Genomic DNA, 13,114 nt, shown 5'->3' on the forward strand with positions numbered 1-13,114 from the left:
AGTTTCTAAGAATTAGCAGAAGAGAAAGGAAGGTATCATTCCTCATGAACAATGATGTAGGCTTTTTCGTTTGGGTTTTGGTTTTTAAGTCTTTTCTCCTATTTGATTCTTTGCCTCACAATGTGGATGTCCTTCCTGAAAAGGTGATTGGGAAGCAAGTCGGATTGGTGCACCACTTGCTTATTTGCTACAGCCAACAGATCATTGCCATTCAATCTATGAGTGAGAAGTAATGCATGGAAGTAAGAGCAACATGTGAGAGTTATTGGACCAGGAGTGATGTAGGCAAATACTAGAGAGGACTGAGGAATGGATTTGCTTATTCAAGATCACATAGGGTATCTGTGTGTCTCTGACAATAGCCAATGAGGATCAGTGGGCAGTAGTCACAATAAGCAGCCATGAAGTTATGGGTTGGCTAACAATGGTAGCAAAATCTCTCTTTCTTACTTTCCAACCTCCAAGTTCTTGTCAGCACATGCAGTCACATTCTTCTGATTCATTCAGTCTTTCCATTCTAGTCCCTAATGTGTTAGTTGTACTATGAAAATAAACACTTGACTAAGTAGAAAATTTAATCACAACTGAGTAATCCATCCCTAGCTTATTCACAGACTTAGATTTTTGCAGGATTTAATTAGTAAGTTGGTCTTGCTGAATGCATCCTCCATTGACTTGTAAATCTAAAAGTGTTTTGATCTGAATAATGATGGCGGGACCAAAGTAATTTTGATTAACCAGGTCTGACTGTAAATAAATTGGAGTTCTGACTTTTGATCTAAAAGAGGTTCTCATTCTTTTCTTCATAGATTTTCCTTTTTTTTTTTTTTTGTGGTACGCGGGCCTCTCACTGTTGTGGCCTCTCCCGTTGCGGAGCACAGGCTCCGGACATGCAGGCTCAGCGGCCATGGCTCACGGGCCCAGCCACTCCGCGGCATGTGGGATCTTCCCGGACTGGGGCACGAACCCGTGTCCCCTGCACCAGCAGGCGGACTCTCAACCACTGTGCCACCAGGGAAGCCCTCCTTTTTTTTTTTTACTATTTGACACTGAATGGAGCTGGCAAGTTGTGATCTCTAGGAATAAAAGGCAGTAGAAGATATAACTTTATATTTATTACATTTCATTGAACTTACAAATCATTTTTTATCTGGAAAATGGTTTCCTATTGGGCAGTCTGCTTAATAGCCTCACTGTCAATTTCACTTTTTTTTTGCCTTATAAGAAATGTATTGACTAGGAGCCCAGATTCAGGTGCAGCAGCATGACTTCTTTTCTTAGGTGTTTCTGTCTCACTAATAAGGCTTTAGTAGGCTACTTGTCTCTGGTTTGCAAAGATGATTCATTTTATAGTGAAGAAACCCTTAAAGCTTCCCATCACTATTTTATAATGATGTCATGGACTTAAGTGACCATTTTTTTTTCAGCCTATTCCTCCTTTCTTCACTAACTACTTAATTTGGGTCAAATCAAACACAAATTGTCTTAAGGATCATCGTCCTTGAATTTTTAGAAACATACATGGGGAATACAAGCCAAAATACTACTGCCATTTTTCTTGATTTTCTCCAGCCATATGTACTTAGCAGAAAACGTATAGATGAATAGGCAAGATGTTCACTCAAAATTTTAATTATTATGTTCTAGACAGTGATAAGCATTTAAAATGTGCTGTTGTGCAGTTATCCTCAAAATAGTCCAGTGAGATAGACATTACTATACCCATTGACTAGAGGACCAATAAGCTTAGGAAGGTTGAATAACGTTCCTTATGTTATCCAATGAGTATGTTTGGAGCTTTGAATACTTAAGATTTTATGCATTTTCTCTTATGTGTGTGGAAGTATAGAGAGCTAAACAAGACATGGTTCTTGATTTAAAGACGTTTACACTTAGTGGGAAAGGAATAAGAAACTATACACATTCAACTAAAAGACAGGTAGAATGTATTAATGCTGAAATAGTACAACCTGTTATTAGCCTCTTATGATTTTATAAGTAATACTGGCTTAAGCTTTCAAATTAATTCAAATAAAGTCAGTTAAAATTCTAGCTGTGAAAAGATACAAAAAGGAGACTTGACAAATGTTGACCATTCAAGCACTGTCCTGTCCAAAGTGATTGTGCTGTGACTTAGGACTCAGTTCAGTTGACAGGACTATTTTCCTATTATAGAGATGAATGTATCAGCCTTTCTGTATCTGTTACCTTAAAACAATCAAATCATATGATTAGAATCCTTATTTGAGTCTACATTTACTAAGAAGGGTTTTTATTATAAATTGTTTTACCAATTAGCTTGCCTTTAAGGAAAGGATAGCCTGGCCCAGTGACTTGCTCCTTAGTCATGTAAGCAGTTAATGACTTGATGTTCTGATTTAATAAAGGGTTAAACCTTGTGAATTTAGTTAGTCTGAGTCTCCACCAAGGCTGACAATTCAAACTACTGCTCCTTCATGACAGTGCTAATGTCTAACATAATGACAAAGAAAACTACTGGGGAGGCATCCATTCTTCCCTGTGTCAGCCTTCTGTAGATTTTCATACATCATGCCTCTGTCTATGAGTGCCTCTCAATAAAGTGTCATGGAGGCAAACAAGTAGAAGTAGTAGTTTATTTTAATTGGTCTAAAACAGCAAACACTAATTCGTAGAAGTGGCATTTGATATAGGTCTTGAACCCTGGTTGAGATTTCAACGTAAACTGAGGACATATCAGACAAAGAATACTAGTGTTAGTCTTATTTCCCAGTATTAACATTACAAATACATAGCCAAATGTATTTAGAATGGAAGGAAGTGGGGAGACAGAAGGAAGATGATGTCTCCACTTAACAGGTGGAAGCAAATGGAAACTCCATGGTCTTGACTCTAAACTAGGAAATTGAGTGTTTCTGGGAAATGAGTTCTCAGAAATTGACAACTTTCAGGAGTTGTAATTATGTGGGAGGGAGGGGAGAGATATGGAGAAAGAGAAAGGCAGAGGGAGGTTATTGTCTTTTCTGCCAGCATCACCTAGGGTATAGCCATTTTTAATCACAAAGGCAAAAGTTAGGCTCACTCTTCCACCAATTTCAAAACTGAAAGATGCTTTTGGGTGCAGATAGACTCATCCACAATTGTGGTATTTGGAAAACATATTAGCTCTTATATAAAAAGATATTCATTTTTAAACTGTTTTTCCCTTTGTAATTTAATGTACAAGAATATAAGCCTTAATTATGTGTTTATTTGCCACAAGTCTTAGACTGTTTAATTTCTAAGTCTCACTGATTGCTATAAGTATCTCATTTTTAATTTTTTGTGTTAAAGGCACCAAATTCATGTTGATTAAAATTAAAATGAGAAGTTTTAACATAGTCAAGTTTAGGAATTATTCCAAAGCTAGATAATACTTTGTTCATGAAGTTTAAGAATGAAAATAATAAGGAATTTATTTTATAAATTATAGTATAGAAATTAGGTTGATGTGAATATGTTTTTCACATTAAATATTGGTATTTTTTTAAAATTATAGTACCATATTAATGGAGAAAGTAAACATGAATTTTTTAAAATAAAGTCATACACATTTTTTGAAGATGTTTTTCAAGCAAAAACAAATTATTTCCTTTTTTCCCCCCAGATGCAGGATCAGGATCTGGAGATGGAGGTAGGAGTTGCCTTTTTATATATTTGAAGACTTACATGTGGATATTATTCATGGATATTTACTTATGTGTTTGCCATTACAAATATCTGAGATGAATTCACATTTTGCATTCTAGGAAAGGGAAGACAAAAAAAAATCATTCTCCATACTAAGTAAATGTATATACCATGTAAATTATTTGATATATTTATGAATATATCACATTCATTTATGTGTTTGTGTTTGAGTTAACTTTGAGATAAATCTGCATGTCAAACTTCCTAACAGAAGCCTCCAAGCATATTTGGCAGGACAGAAAACTCATGAGAAAATAATTTAAATATTGGGTTTTTAAAATACATAATTACAAGGTACTGATATTAACAATACATAACACATACATACATAACATGTATATAAGAACATAGTTATCAAATTAATAGTTTGAAACTGAAAGAGCTTTAGTTCATAAAAGTAAAAAAGATAAACTTTAAGCCAGTGAAAATAAGATAGTGTCTTTACTTCGATTAAATTAATCTATAGTTATTTTTACTAAAACAAGATATATGTTTTAATGATTTAGTTGTGCATTTAAAGAAGTATGTAAGATAAGAGACAGGCAGAAACTTTCAAAATTTGATCTGACATGCTTACTGTCAAATAAGATTTTATTTATGGATTGAACCTTCATTGTAAATTTCCCAAACTGCTTTTCCAAATGAAATCCAAACAAAATTCTACCTTTATACACAACAAGAAAAAATAGAAACAACTAAATATAATTTCAACAATAATAATGAAAATAGAATGAGTAAAACATAAACATTCTCTCAAGGCCTCGCTGAAGTTATATAAAATGATTAAATGTATGTTTCAAGTAAATTTTAGTTTTTAAATGAAGAATTTGATAAAAGATGAGGAAAAGAAGGCCTTGGAGTTAGGAAAGTCAGATCTCTACTGCTCACCTTATCTGGTTTGGGCAACACTTTAAAAATTTATCAAGTCACCCTATGTAATGAATGAAAGGCTTAACTAGTTCAAATAAGCAACACCCAGAGAATAAAATTAGAGCAGCATATTGGAGCACAATTTTTTTTCATAAAGATTAAAACTGAATAGGAGTCAAGATTCAGTACCATGAGAGTATGAATTTATTTCCATGTCATTAAGCATATGACATTAGGCCGTCATTTGATGTTAAGACAGTCTTTTACTATTTCTAATAAATTTTTTTCACTAGCTGATTAATATAGTATATCCAAAAAAACTTCCCTAGAAGTTTTGAAAAGAAGAGCTCTAGGAAAATTAAATTTTAAAGAGAAAAAAAAAGGAAAAAAGATAGTTCCTTGAGTAGATATTTCACTATTTCACTATTGGAATATTAAGAATTAATCATTTTTTAAAAATGTTGATTTTGGAAGGAAGCAGTTCTATGCAAAATTCTATATATTTCCCAGCTATTTAGTTTTATGTGTAAACTAAATTTGGGAGGTACTGTGTTGTTTCAACTGTTCCACTGTTCACACAATGTCTCGTTAATTTTTTAGCATCTTTAAAAACAAAACAGAGTGCCTCCTTTTGTTAAAGCATCATGGTATATGTTTTTCTAATTGAGTCTTCTCCTCATATCATACATCATTTCTTCATTTTCTTAATAATAAGGTGTAGTGGATTTTCAGACCCTGGTTTCCAGTTTTTTGTTCACTGTAATTAGCACAGGCAATTGACAGTGAAGTCAACCTCACTCTTCCTTGTTGCATTTTATATTGAAATCTTAGGTTCATTATTTTATCTTGTGATCTGAATAAGGTGATGTTTTAGGAAATCATTTTAATTTCATGAATATGACATTTATAACTTAAATTTCATATATTAGTTAGAAACTACTTTCATTTATTTTTTTCTCCTTTTTAATTTTTACTCTTCCTTTCAATTATTGGTATTTTATAGTAACTTGGAGAAAAACAAAAAAAACAAAGCAACTCCTTAAGAGATAATTGCTTTGAGAAGAAAAAAAGCATATAACCCTTGCTCTGAGAAGAAAAAAAAAGCATATAACCCATTTAATTCTGAGTTGTATTGTTTTTAAAGAGTTGTTCTGGAAGTTGTGGTAAATGAGTATTTACTCCTAACTGCATAATCCTTTTTCATTTTTAGTCAGAGACACAACAGTGTTTTTGTTTTGTTTTTACTGAATAAATTTTTTCTAGTCTATGTGTTACTTTGCTCTGAAATACTAATGGTTTTAATTTTCTGTAATTTTTTTACTCTAATACAAAATGACAAAAAGCTTAATAACTAGAACCCCAAAACATAGAGTGACCTGCACAATTCCATTTCACATATCCTTTGGATTGTACATAAAATATGTTTGACTTGCTACCTCTGCTATACAGAGGATGGACTTGCTCTGTATTCTGACCGAGTTCCTATTACCAAAATATCAGAGGAGCCAGAATCAGTTTCCTTTGAATTAACCAGAAGTGATTGAATTACCTGTGATTGTTTGGTTAATCAAACAATTCTAGCTAGTGATCGTTCTAACCGGTATCTGTAGGATATATTCTCAATAACGTGTATTTGGTTAATAATTGGGACATCTTTGCAAGCACTTTGGATGGTTAATGGTTATTTTTCTAATTTCTTTTAACAAAAGTTAATACAATTTCCAAATGGAGTGCACTGATCTGAATAGTGAAGCGAACAATTTTATTTGGAAAACACTTATATGTATGACTATCATAAATGATATCATTAAACCTCCAAATCCAAAATCACTTTAAAAGTACATCAATTTTTACTTTTTAGATTGTCCCATATTCTTAAATGAATAAACATTACATTAGCATTGAAGATTAGACCTGATTATTTAAAAAATAATTTAAGTTTAGCTCATTTGCACAAGGGCATATCTGCCATTTACTGCACTTGAGGGAATATTTTTATGAGGGAATATTTTTACTACAATATAAAAGGGATCTAAATGTTTCATAAAATTTACGTTAACTTGTTTGTATACATTTTATAGAGGGTTTAAAAATCTTTAACCATCGATTTGTTTATTCAGATGAAACAATTCAAAGGGCTTATTACTTTATTTAGTAAGACATGTTTACCGTGTCTTCAACATGGTCTGCAAAATGTGCATTCATTCATCAGGGTAATTTGTAGAGTAATAAGAAACAAATATTGCATACAAATCTTAAAGGTTGGCTTTTCCCATTTCAGTGACTGTATCCTATTCTTTTAGTGTTTAAGAAAACTCATTAATACAAAGAATAATTTTGTATTATTAGTTTTGAACATAAGACCAGCTGTTTATGGAATTCTCTGTTTTCAAACAAAAATGTTTAGTTGGAAAGGCATCTATATCAGAGAATCTTTTGGATAGCCTCATACTTGAAAAATCAATTCAGGATAAATTATAACTAATTATATATGTGTCTGATAGGAAGGTAATATGTGGTCATGTGTGGACCAAATTCCAAAGAATTTCAGAAAGTAGTAGAAAGAAAGGGATTGGTGTTTCAAGTACTTATATATGTGGAGATTGAATGTTGTAAATAAGAAAACAGGTGTGTGTAGGAGGGTTAATAACATCTTCTCCACCCACAGACTTCCTTAAGCAACAAACACTGTAGTAAGAAAAAAGTATTAAAGGAACCTCCTTTCAAAATCTAAGGGTGTGTGGGTGATTAAGGGATAATTTTTTTTTTTTTTTTTTTTTCTTTTTGCGGTATGCGGGCCTCTCACTGTTGTGGCCTCTCCCGTTGTGGAGCACAGGCTCCGGATGCGCAGGCTCAGCGGCCATGGCTCACGGGCCCAGCCGCTCCGCGGCATATGGGATCCTCCCAGACCGGGGCACGAACCCGTATCCCCTGCATCGGCAGGCGGACTCTCAACCACTGCGCCACCAGGGAGGCCCGGGATAATTTTTAACACCTGCTATTCTTTCATAGTCTTTCAGTCATATTATAAGATAAGACCATGAATATTTTCCATTACTCTTAACAATTATTTCTGGATTAACTAGACTTTAGATAGATCCCTAAAAACAAAAAATAAGTCCAGTAAAATAACAACTATATTTTAACTATTAAAATAATTATAAATATATCATCCTGCTAGAATTCTGGAAGAATTCACGATTAAATTTTAGTAACATCTTATGGGAAGTAGTATGATAATGTCTGTATAAATAAAATGTCTCTAAGAGATACAACATAGATACAGTGAGTATATTTTTAATTCATGAGGTAAAATGAAGCACTGGGCCTACTTATACAATTATATAGTTTTAAGAGAATTCTTTAATAATTAATCTTTTTAATTAAGAGATTAATGTCAGATATGTACAGCAACAAATCAAATTAAATTTACATTCATTATTTGTATAAAGTCTGATTTTTATTTTAATAATCCAGATAATTGTTATTACGATGACCTTAACGCACAGAATCGGTTATAGTATGTTTCTATTTAATGCAAAATTGTCCTGTGCAAATTATCTTTGTATAATATTACTTGGATGTACATAATTAAGTCATTTGTTTCATATATACTTTGGATAGAACAAGAAATATTTACATTGCAACAAACTGTCAAACCTAGGCTGTTTCTGATAGATAGATTGCTAAAAACTAGAAAACAGTATTGTAACAAGTTTGAGAACTTAAAAATTATTTTTAAAAAATTCTTTCTAATTTTCTAATGTGCGTCATTTCTAATGTGGATTTGATGCTATTCAAGAATTAAGTCAAATTGAACAAGCCTCCTATAACCTGAGGACCATGGTAAGGTTTCTGGAGCTGTAACACTGAATATGACACAGTTCTTTACATTCAAGGAGATTTACACGTAAATTCTTTTCTTATCACACAATGGGAAAATTATGATTCTAATTATCAAAAGAGAAATAATCCCCTGTAGAAATAAATTGTTAAGTATACTATAAATAACAAGGAATTGAATATTCATTCCATAAAATATTCTTATATCAGGCTAAGTAATGTTTTCTTCCATGTTGCTATACCTATTCCCTTTCCCGACCTCGATCCGTACCTTCTCCACCTTACTGTCATGGTCAAGTTCTGGCAAGCACAATGTGCCTCACCATGTATTTTCTCCATTGGGTACACATTACAGCCAAAGTCTGACAGGCATCAGTTGTAAGCAACTTCATCTGAAATACTGATTCAACTAAAAAATTCTACCACGTATGCAAGGTTTGAGATTTTTTCAGGGCAATACATACGGGGAGGAAGCAGAAACTATCCTTGCGTTTGCTGTCCTACACCTTAGAGCTGCTCTTCTGTCTGGAGATGAGTTTATAGATACTTGAACCACAATTGAAATTTATCTCAGGTTTTCATGGAGTAGAATCCATTTTGCTTTCTGTATACCTCAAAGAGAAACAATATTGTGATGTAGTAATGGAATAGAGGTAGGATGAATGAAGATAATGGAAAATGAAATTGGAACAATATAAAAAAAGGAGGGAAACAAAGTGAGAATGATGGAAACTGAAAAGGGAGGAGAAGAAGCCTTTGTTACCAACATGGCTGTACTTTGTCTTCACATATGACTACCATCTTAAAAGTAACTTTTTTCCCCAGTAGAATGGTAATAATTGATTGAATTTCCAGAGAAGATTGCTTGGGAATGTGAAATGGATACCACAAACATTTTTTTCTGAATCACCCATTTGGGTTTTTAAAAACCATAGCTAGAAAAATAAATGTAATCATTGTGTGCAGTGTGGTAGACATGGCTTTGGGTTAAGAATCAGGTAATTTGTATTCTAGATTTTTAATTGGCTTGAAGGATGCCTATCTGATTTTACTCTCAAGCTCCTTAGAGATTCATTTACTTTATTGGTAAAGGAGAATAATATCTGCTTATAGTAAAGATGGTTATAATAAACTAAAACTTATAATAAACAAAGAACTTTGGACTCCAAAAAATCAAAAATGAAATTAAAAGAATTTGTTACCTTTGCTCTTTTTTCCCATTTACTCTAAGAATATAATTTCTCTGAAGAGTTTAATTAGAAATTTGGATCTTTAAATTAGTGATTTTTAAGTTCATGGTCTAAAGTACTGATGCTGAGATAATAAGAACTCTACAAATCCAACCACAGTATTTAGAGGAGATAGCTAGCTCTGCACCTTGAAGGGGAGTGAAATCATAGTGTTGATATGAAAGGAACTGTAGTTCTATAAGATAAATAAGAAATAAGGGATAACGTTTTAAAATTCCAAACAGTAAATAATCCTTAAAACTACAATGGCAGGCATATTGCTTCCATAGAAATCTAAAAAAGAAGAAATAGGAGGGATTCACAATTTGAGGGATTCAGTATACTTACAAGGAAGAATTTTCATCAGGATGCTAAGCATTGCAGAGCTCTTCTAAGGGGATTTGAAAATTTTAGAAAGATTCTTTTAAAATAGATGGGAAGATTTTATAATAGTTCTGCTTGATGTCAGAGCATGAATTAGATAAATCCATAAGGATGCCTAACTCAGGTATAATTGTTTGTAAAATGCTCTACGGTTTATAAAAAGCACTATCATAACATTAACTTATTTAATCACAACAGCAGTCTTTGGATGTGTGGATGATAATCAGAAAGAAAATAGCATTTTACCCACAATGCCAACAACAGTACATATGTTAACTAAACCAGTCCTTGAATTTTAAGAAGGAAGGAAACTATAGTCTACAAGATTACCCTACCTCTTGCAGTAGCTGTTTGCAACGTCTATATCAGACAGATCCCATAGTCTGTGGTTTATATAAATCATAAATCCTATCAACAATCATATGAGATTCATTATGCCATCTTCTTACCCCCTTCCCACTCTCATTTTTATTTCTGAAACCATCTATTCTATTCAGTGTAGTACTCAAACCCCTGTGGAGTTTTGTGGTGGTCTGTTATCTAAGTTAATCATACTCATCAGTCTATAATAGTTTGTCATCAATTCTCTTCTATTAATTTTCCCCTTCATCTGCCTTCCCTAATCCCATTCCTTTTCTTTGATAAGTATTCACTGTGAGGTATTTCATATACTTTTTTTTTTAAAGCTTAGTTAACATACATTACTTCACATAGTTACACATTGTTTTTCTTCTTGTGTTGATAACTTTTTTCTTTTTTAAATTTATTTATTTAATTTATTTTATTTTTGGCTGCATTGGGTCTTTGTTGCTGCACGCAGGCTTTCTCTAGTTGCGGTGACCAGGGACTACTCTTCATTGCGGTATGTGAACTTCTCATTGCAGTGGCTTCTCTTGTTGCAGAGCACAGGCTCTAGGTGTTCAGGCTTCAGTAGTTGTGGCACATGGTCTCAGTAGTTGTGGCTCGCAGGCTCTAGAGCACAGGCTCAGTAGTTGTGGCACACGGGCTTAGCTGCTCCACGGCATGTGGGATCTTCCCGGACCAGGGCTCGAACCCATGTCCCCTGCATTGGCAGCTGGATTCTTAACCACTGCACCACCAGGGAAGCCCCAGTATTTCATTAACTTTAACTTTAACTTCTTGGAGAAATATGATTGTGTGAGTAGCAGCAGGAACTGAGTTAAAAACACAGGCTTTGGAAGTAGACTCTGGGTTTCATCCCGGCTCCACCACTTACTAGCTATGTAACCATGGATGTTACTTACACAGTCTGTTTTGGTTTCTTCATCTGTGATCCTTGCAAGGTTTCCCAGGAAGTAGACTCTGAGGTTGAGATTTGTACATTCGAAGTTCACTGAGTAGTGCTCTCAGGATCAGCATCTGTGGGAGGGAAGAATGTAGGATTGGGCAGATAGAGTAGGACTGGTGCAGTTTTAAAAAGCCACAGGAGGGCCCATAAGGAGCCCTTAATATGGGATGGCCCCTGTAAGTTGTGTTTAATCAGGATGATGGGGCTGGGCCTTCCCACCCCACCACTGATCACCACTGATGTGGGTGACCCCAAAAAGAGAGTGTTACCTCTGGCCAGGTGGCTCTCTTCAGCTACAGACTAGACCTGGAGAGGGACTCTGCTGTGAGCTGTCTGTGTACAATATTCCCAGCAGCTGAGAAGGGGGAAATGTGCATATTGCACCATGGCATCCTCTACGATCTGCAAAATTTAAAACAAGGAACAAAACAGACAAAATTCCTGCCCTTGTAGAGTTTATTTCTTGTGAAAAGAGCCAAACAGTAAACAAATAAACAAGAAAAAATATAGATTGTTAGATGCTGAGTGCCATGTAAGTGGGGAAAAGTGGGATAACGGAAGGTGGAGGGTTGCTAATATATTTGGGATGATCAGGAAGGCCTGGACAAAGATGAGGAGGAAATGAAGGAACAAGCCTTGCAAATAAGCAAGGGAAGGGCCTTCCAGGAGAACTGCCATGCAAAAGCTCTGAAGCAGGTGCGTAACTGGGGTGTTTCAAGAAGATCACGGATGTTAGTTGGACTGAAGTGAGTGAGAGGGTACTTGGAGATGAGGAAGAGACATGGAGGTGGCCCTGCAGACACTCCTATGGGGTTGGGCTCTTCCTGTGAGTGAGCTGGGAGCCATTGAAGGTCTGGAGTATGGAGAATGTTGTGATCTGACTGGTGATTTTACAAGATCTGGGTTGAGAACGCACTGTGTTGAAGTAAGGGAGGAAGTAGGGAAGACTTCTGTAATTCAAAGAAAAAAGATAACTTTTTTTTTGTCTGGTTTTCATTGCTGTTCAGGAGTCTGTGGTTTATTCTCCAGAGTATCCCTTGTCTATCTCAGATGTACCAGTCTGCTACCCATCTGACCACTGTCTATGGTCCTTTACAAATAGATATCTTAGGTTGTGCAGTAGTCGAATCCATTTTTTTCTCTAAGGTATTTTTGTATTTAGGGTTTTATTTAAGATGTCCTTCTCTTGTTTTGGTATTTGTAAGCAAACAGAACATTTCAGGTGTTACTGGACAGTATTTAATACATAGGAATCTCTCTACATGCTGCAATGCATGCCAAATTGCATTTGACTTTTGTTTCAAATTTGGATATGAAAATATAGCTTTTTGTTTTACTGTACTAGATGTACAATACATATTGTAGCATATGATTTTCAATATGTACTTAACAAAGAGCAATTTCATTTTCTCTGGTAAACTACATACTTGTTATAGCTTTGGCATTTAAAAAAAATCCAGGAGTAAATGGAAAACTATACATTTACATAATGTCAGAATTCTGGCTCAATGAGTCAAACCAGAAGAATTATTCTAGTGACTTTCAGTTAGTAAACTGGTTCTGAAGATATTTTAGTTTTGCATTCTTTTCTGATCTCTCTCTGAGAAGAATAAAAGGAGAACTAACTGGATTTTAAATAAGGCTGGACCTATGCTTCCAAGAACTTGTTTAGAGATGGATCATTAAAACAGGATCTATTCCTAATTAAATATTTATTTAATATAAAAAAATAAATAAATATATTTCTCATAAACTTAACCTTCTCCTCCAT

At 34.3% G+C, this 13,114-nt stretch overlaps 1 protein-coding gene across 1 annotated transcript in view; it reads left to right on the forward strand.

The window, feature by feature from the left end:
• The window catches only part of TMEFF2 (transmembrane protein with EGF like and two follistatin like domains 2), a 255,358-nt gene that overhangs the window by 12,279 nt on the left and 229,965 nt on the right, over positions 1 to 13,114 (forward strand). The window contains exon 4 of the mRNA XM_082631231.1: positions 3,626 to 3,652. Coding sequence (XP_082487357.1) covers positions 3,626 to 3,652 — 27 coding nt within the window. The remainder of the gene's footprint in view (positions 1 to 3,625; positions 3,653 to 13,114) is intronic.

Source organism: Mesoplodon mirus (assembly GCF_964341445.2).
Source record: "Mesoplodon mirus genome assembly, chromosome: 8".
Taxonomy (NCBI): domain Eukaryota; kingdom Metazoa; phylum Chordata; class Mammalia; order Artiodactyla; family Ziphiidae; genus Mesoplodon; species Mesoplodon mirus.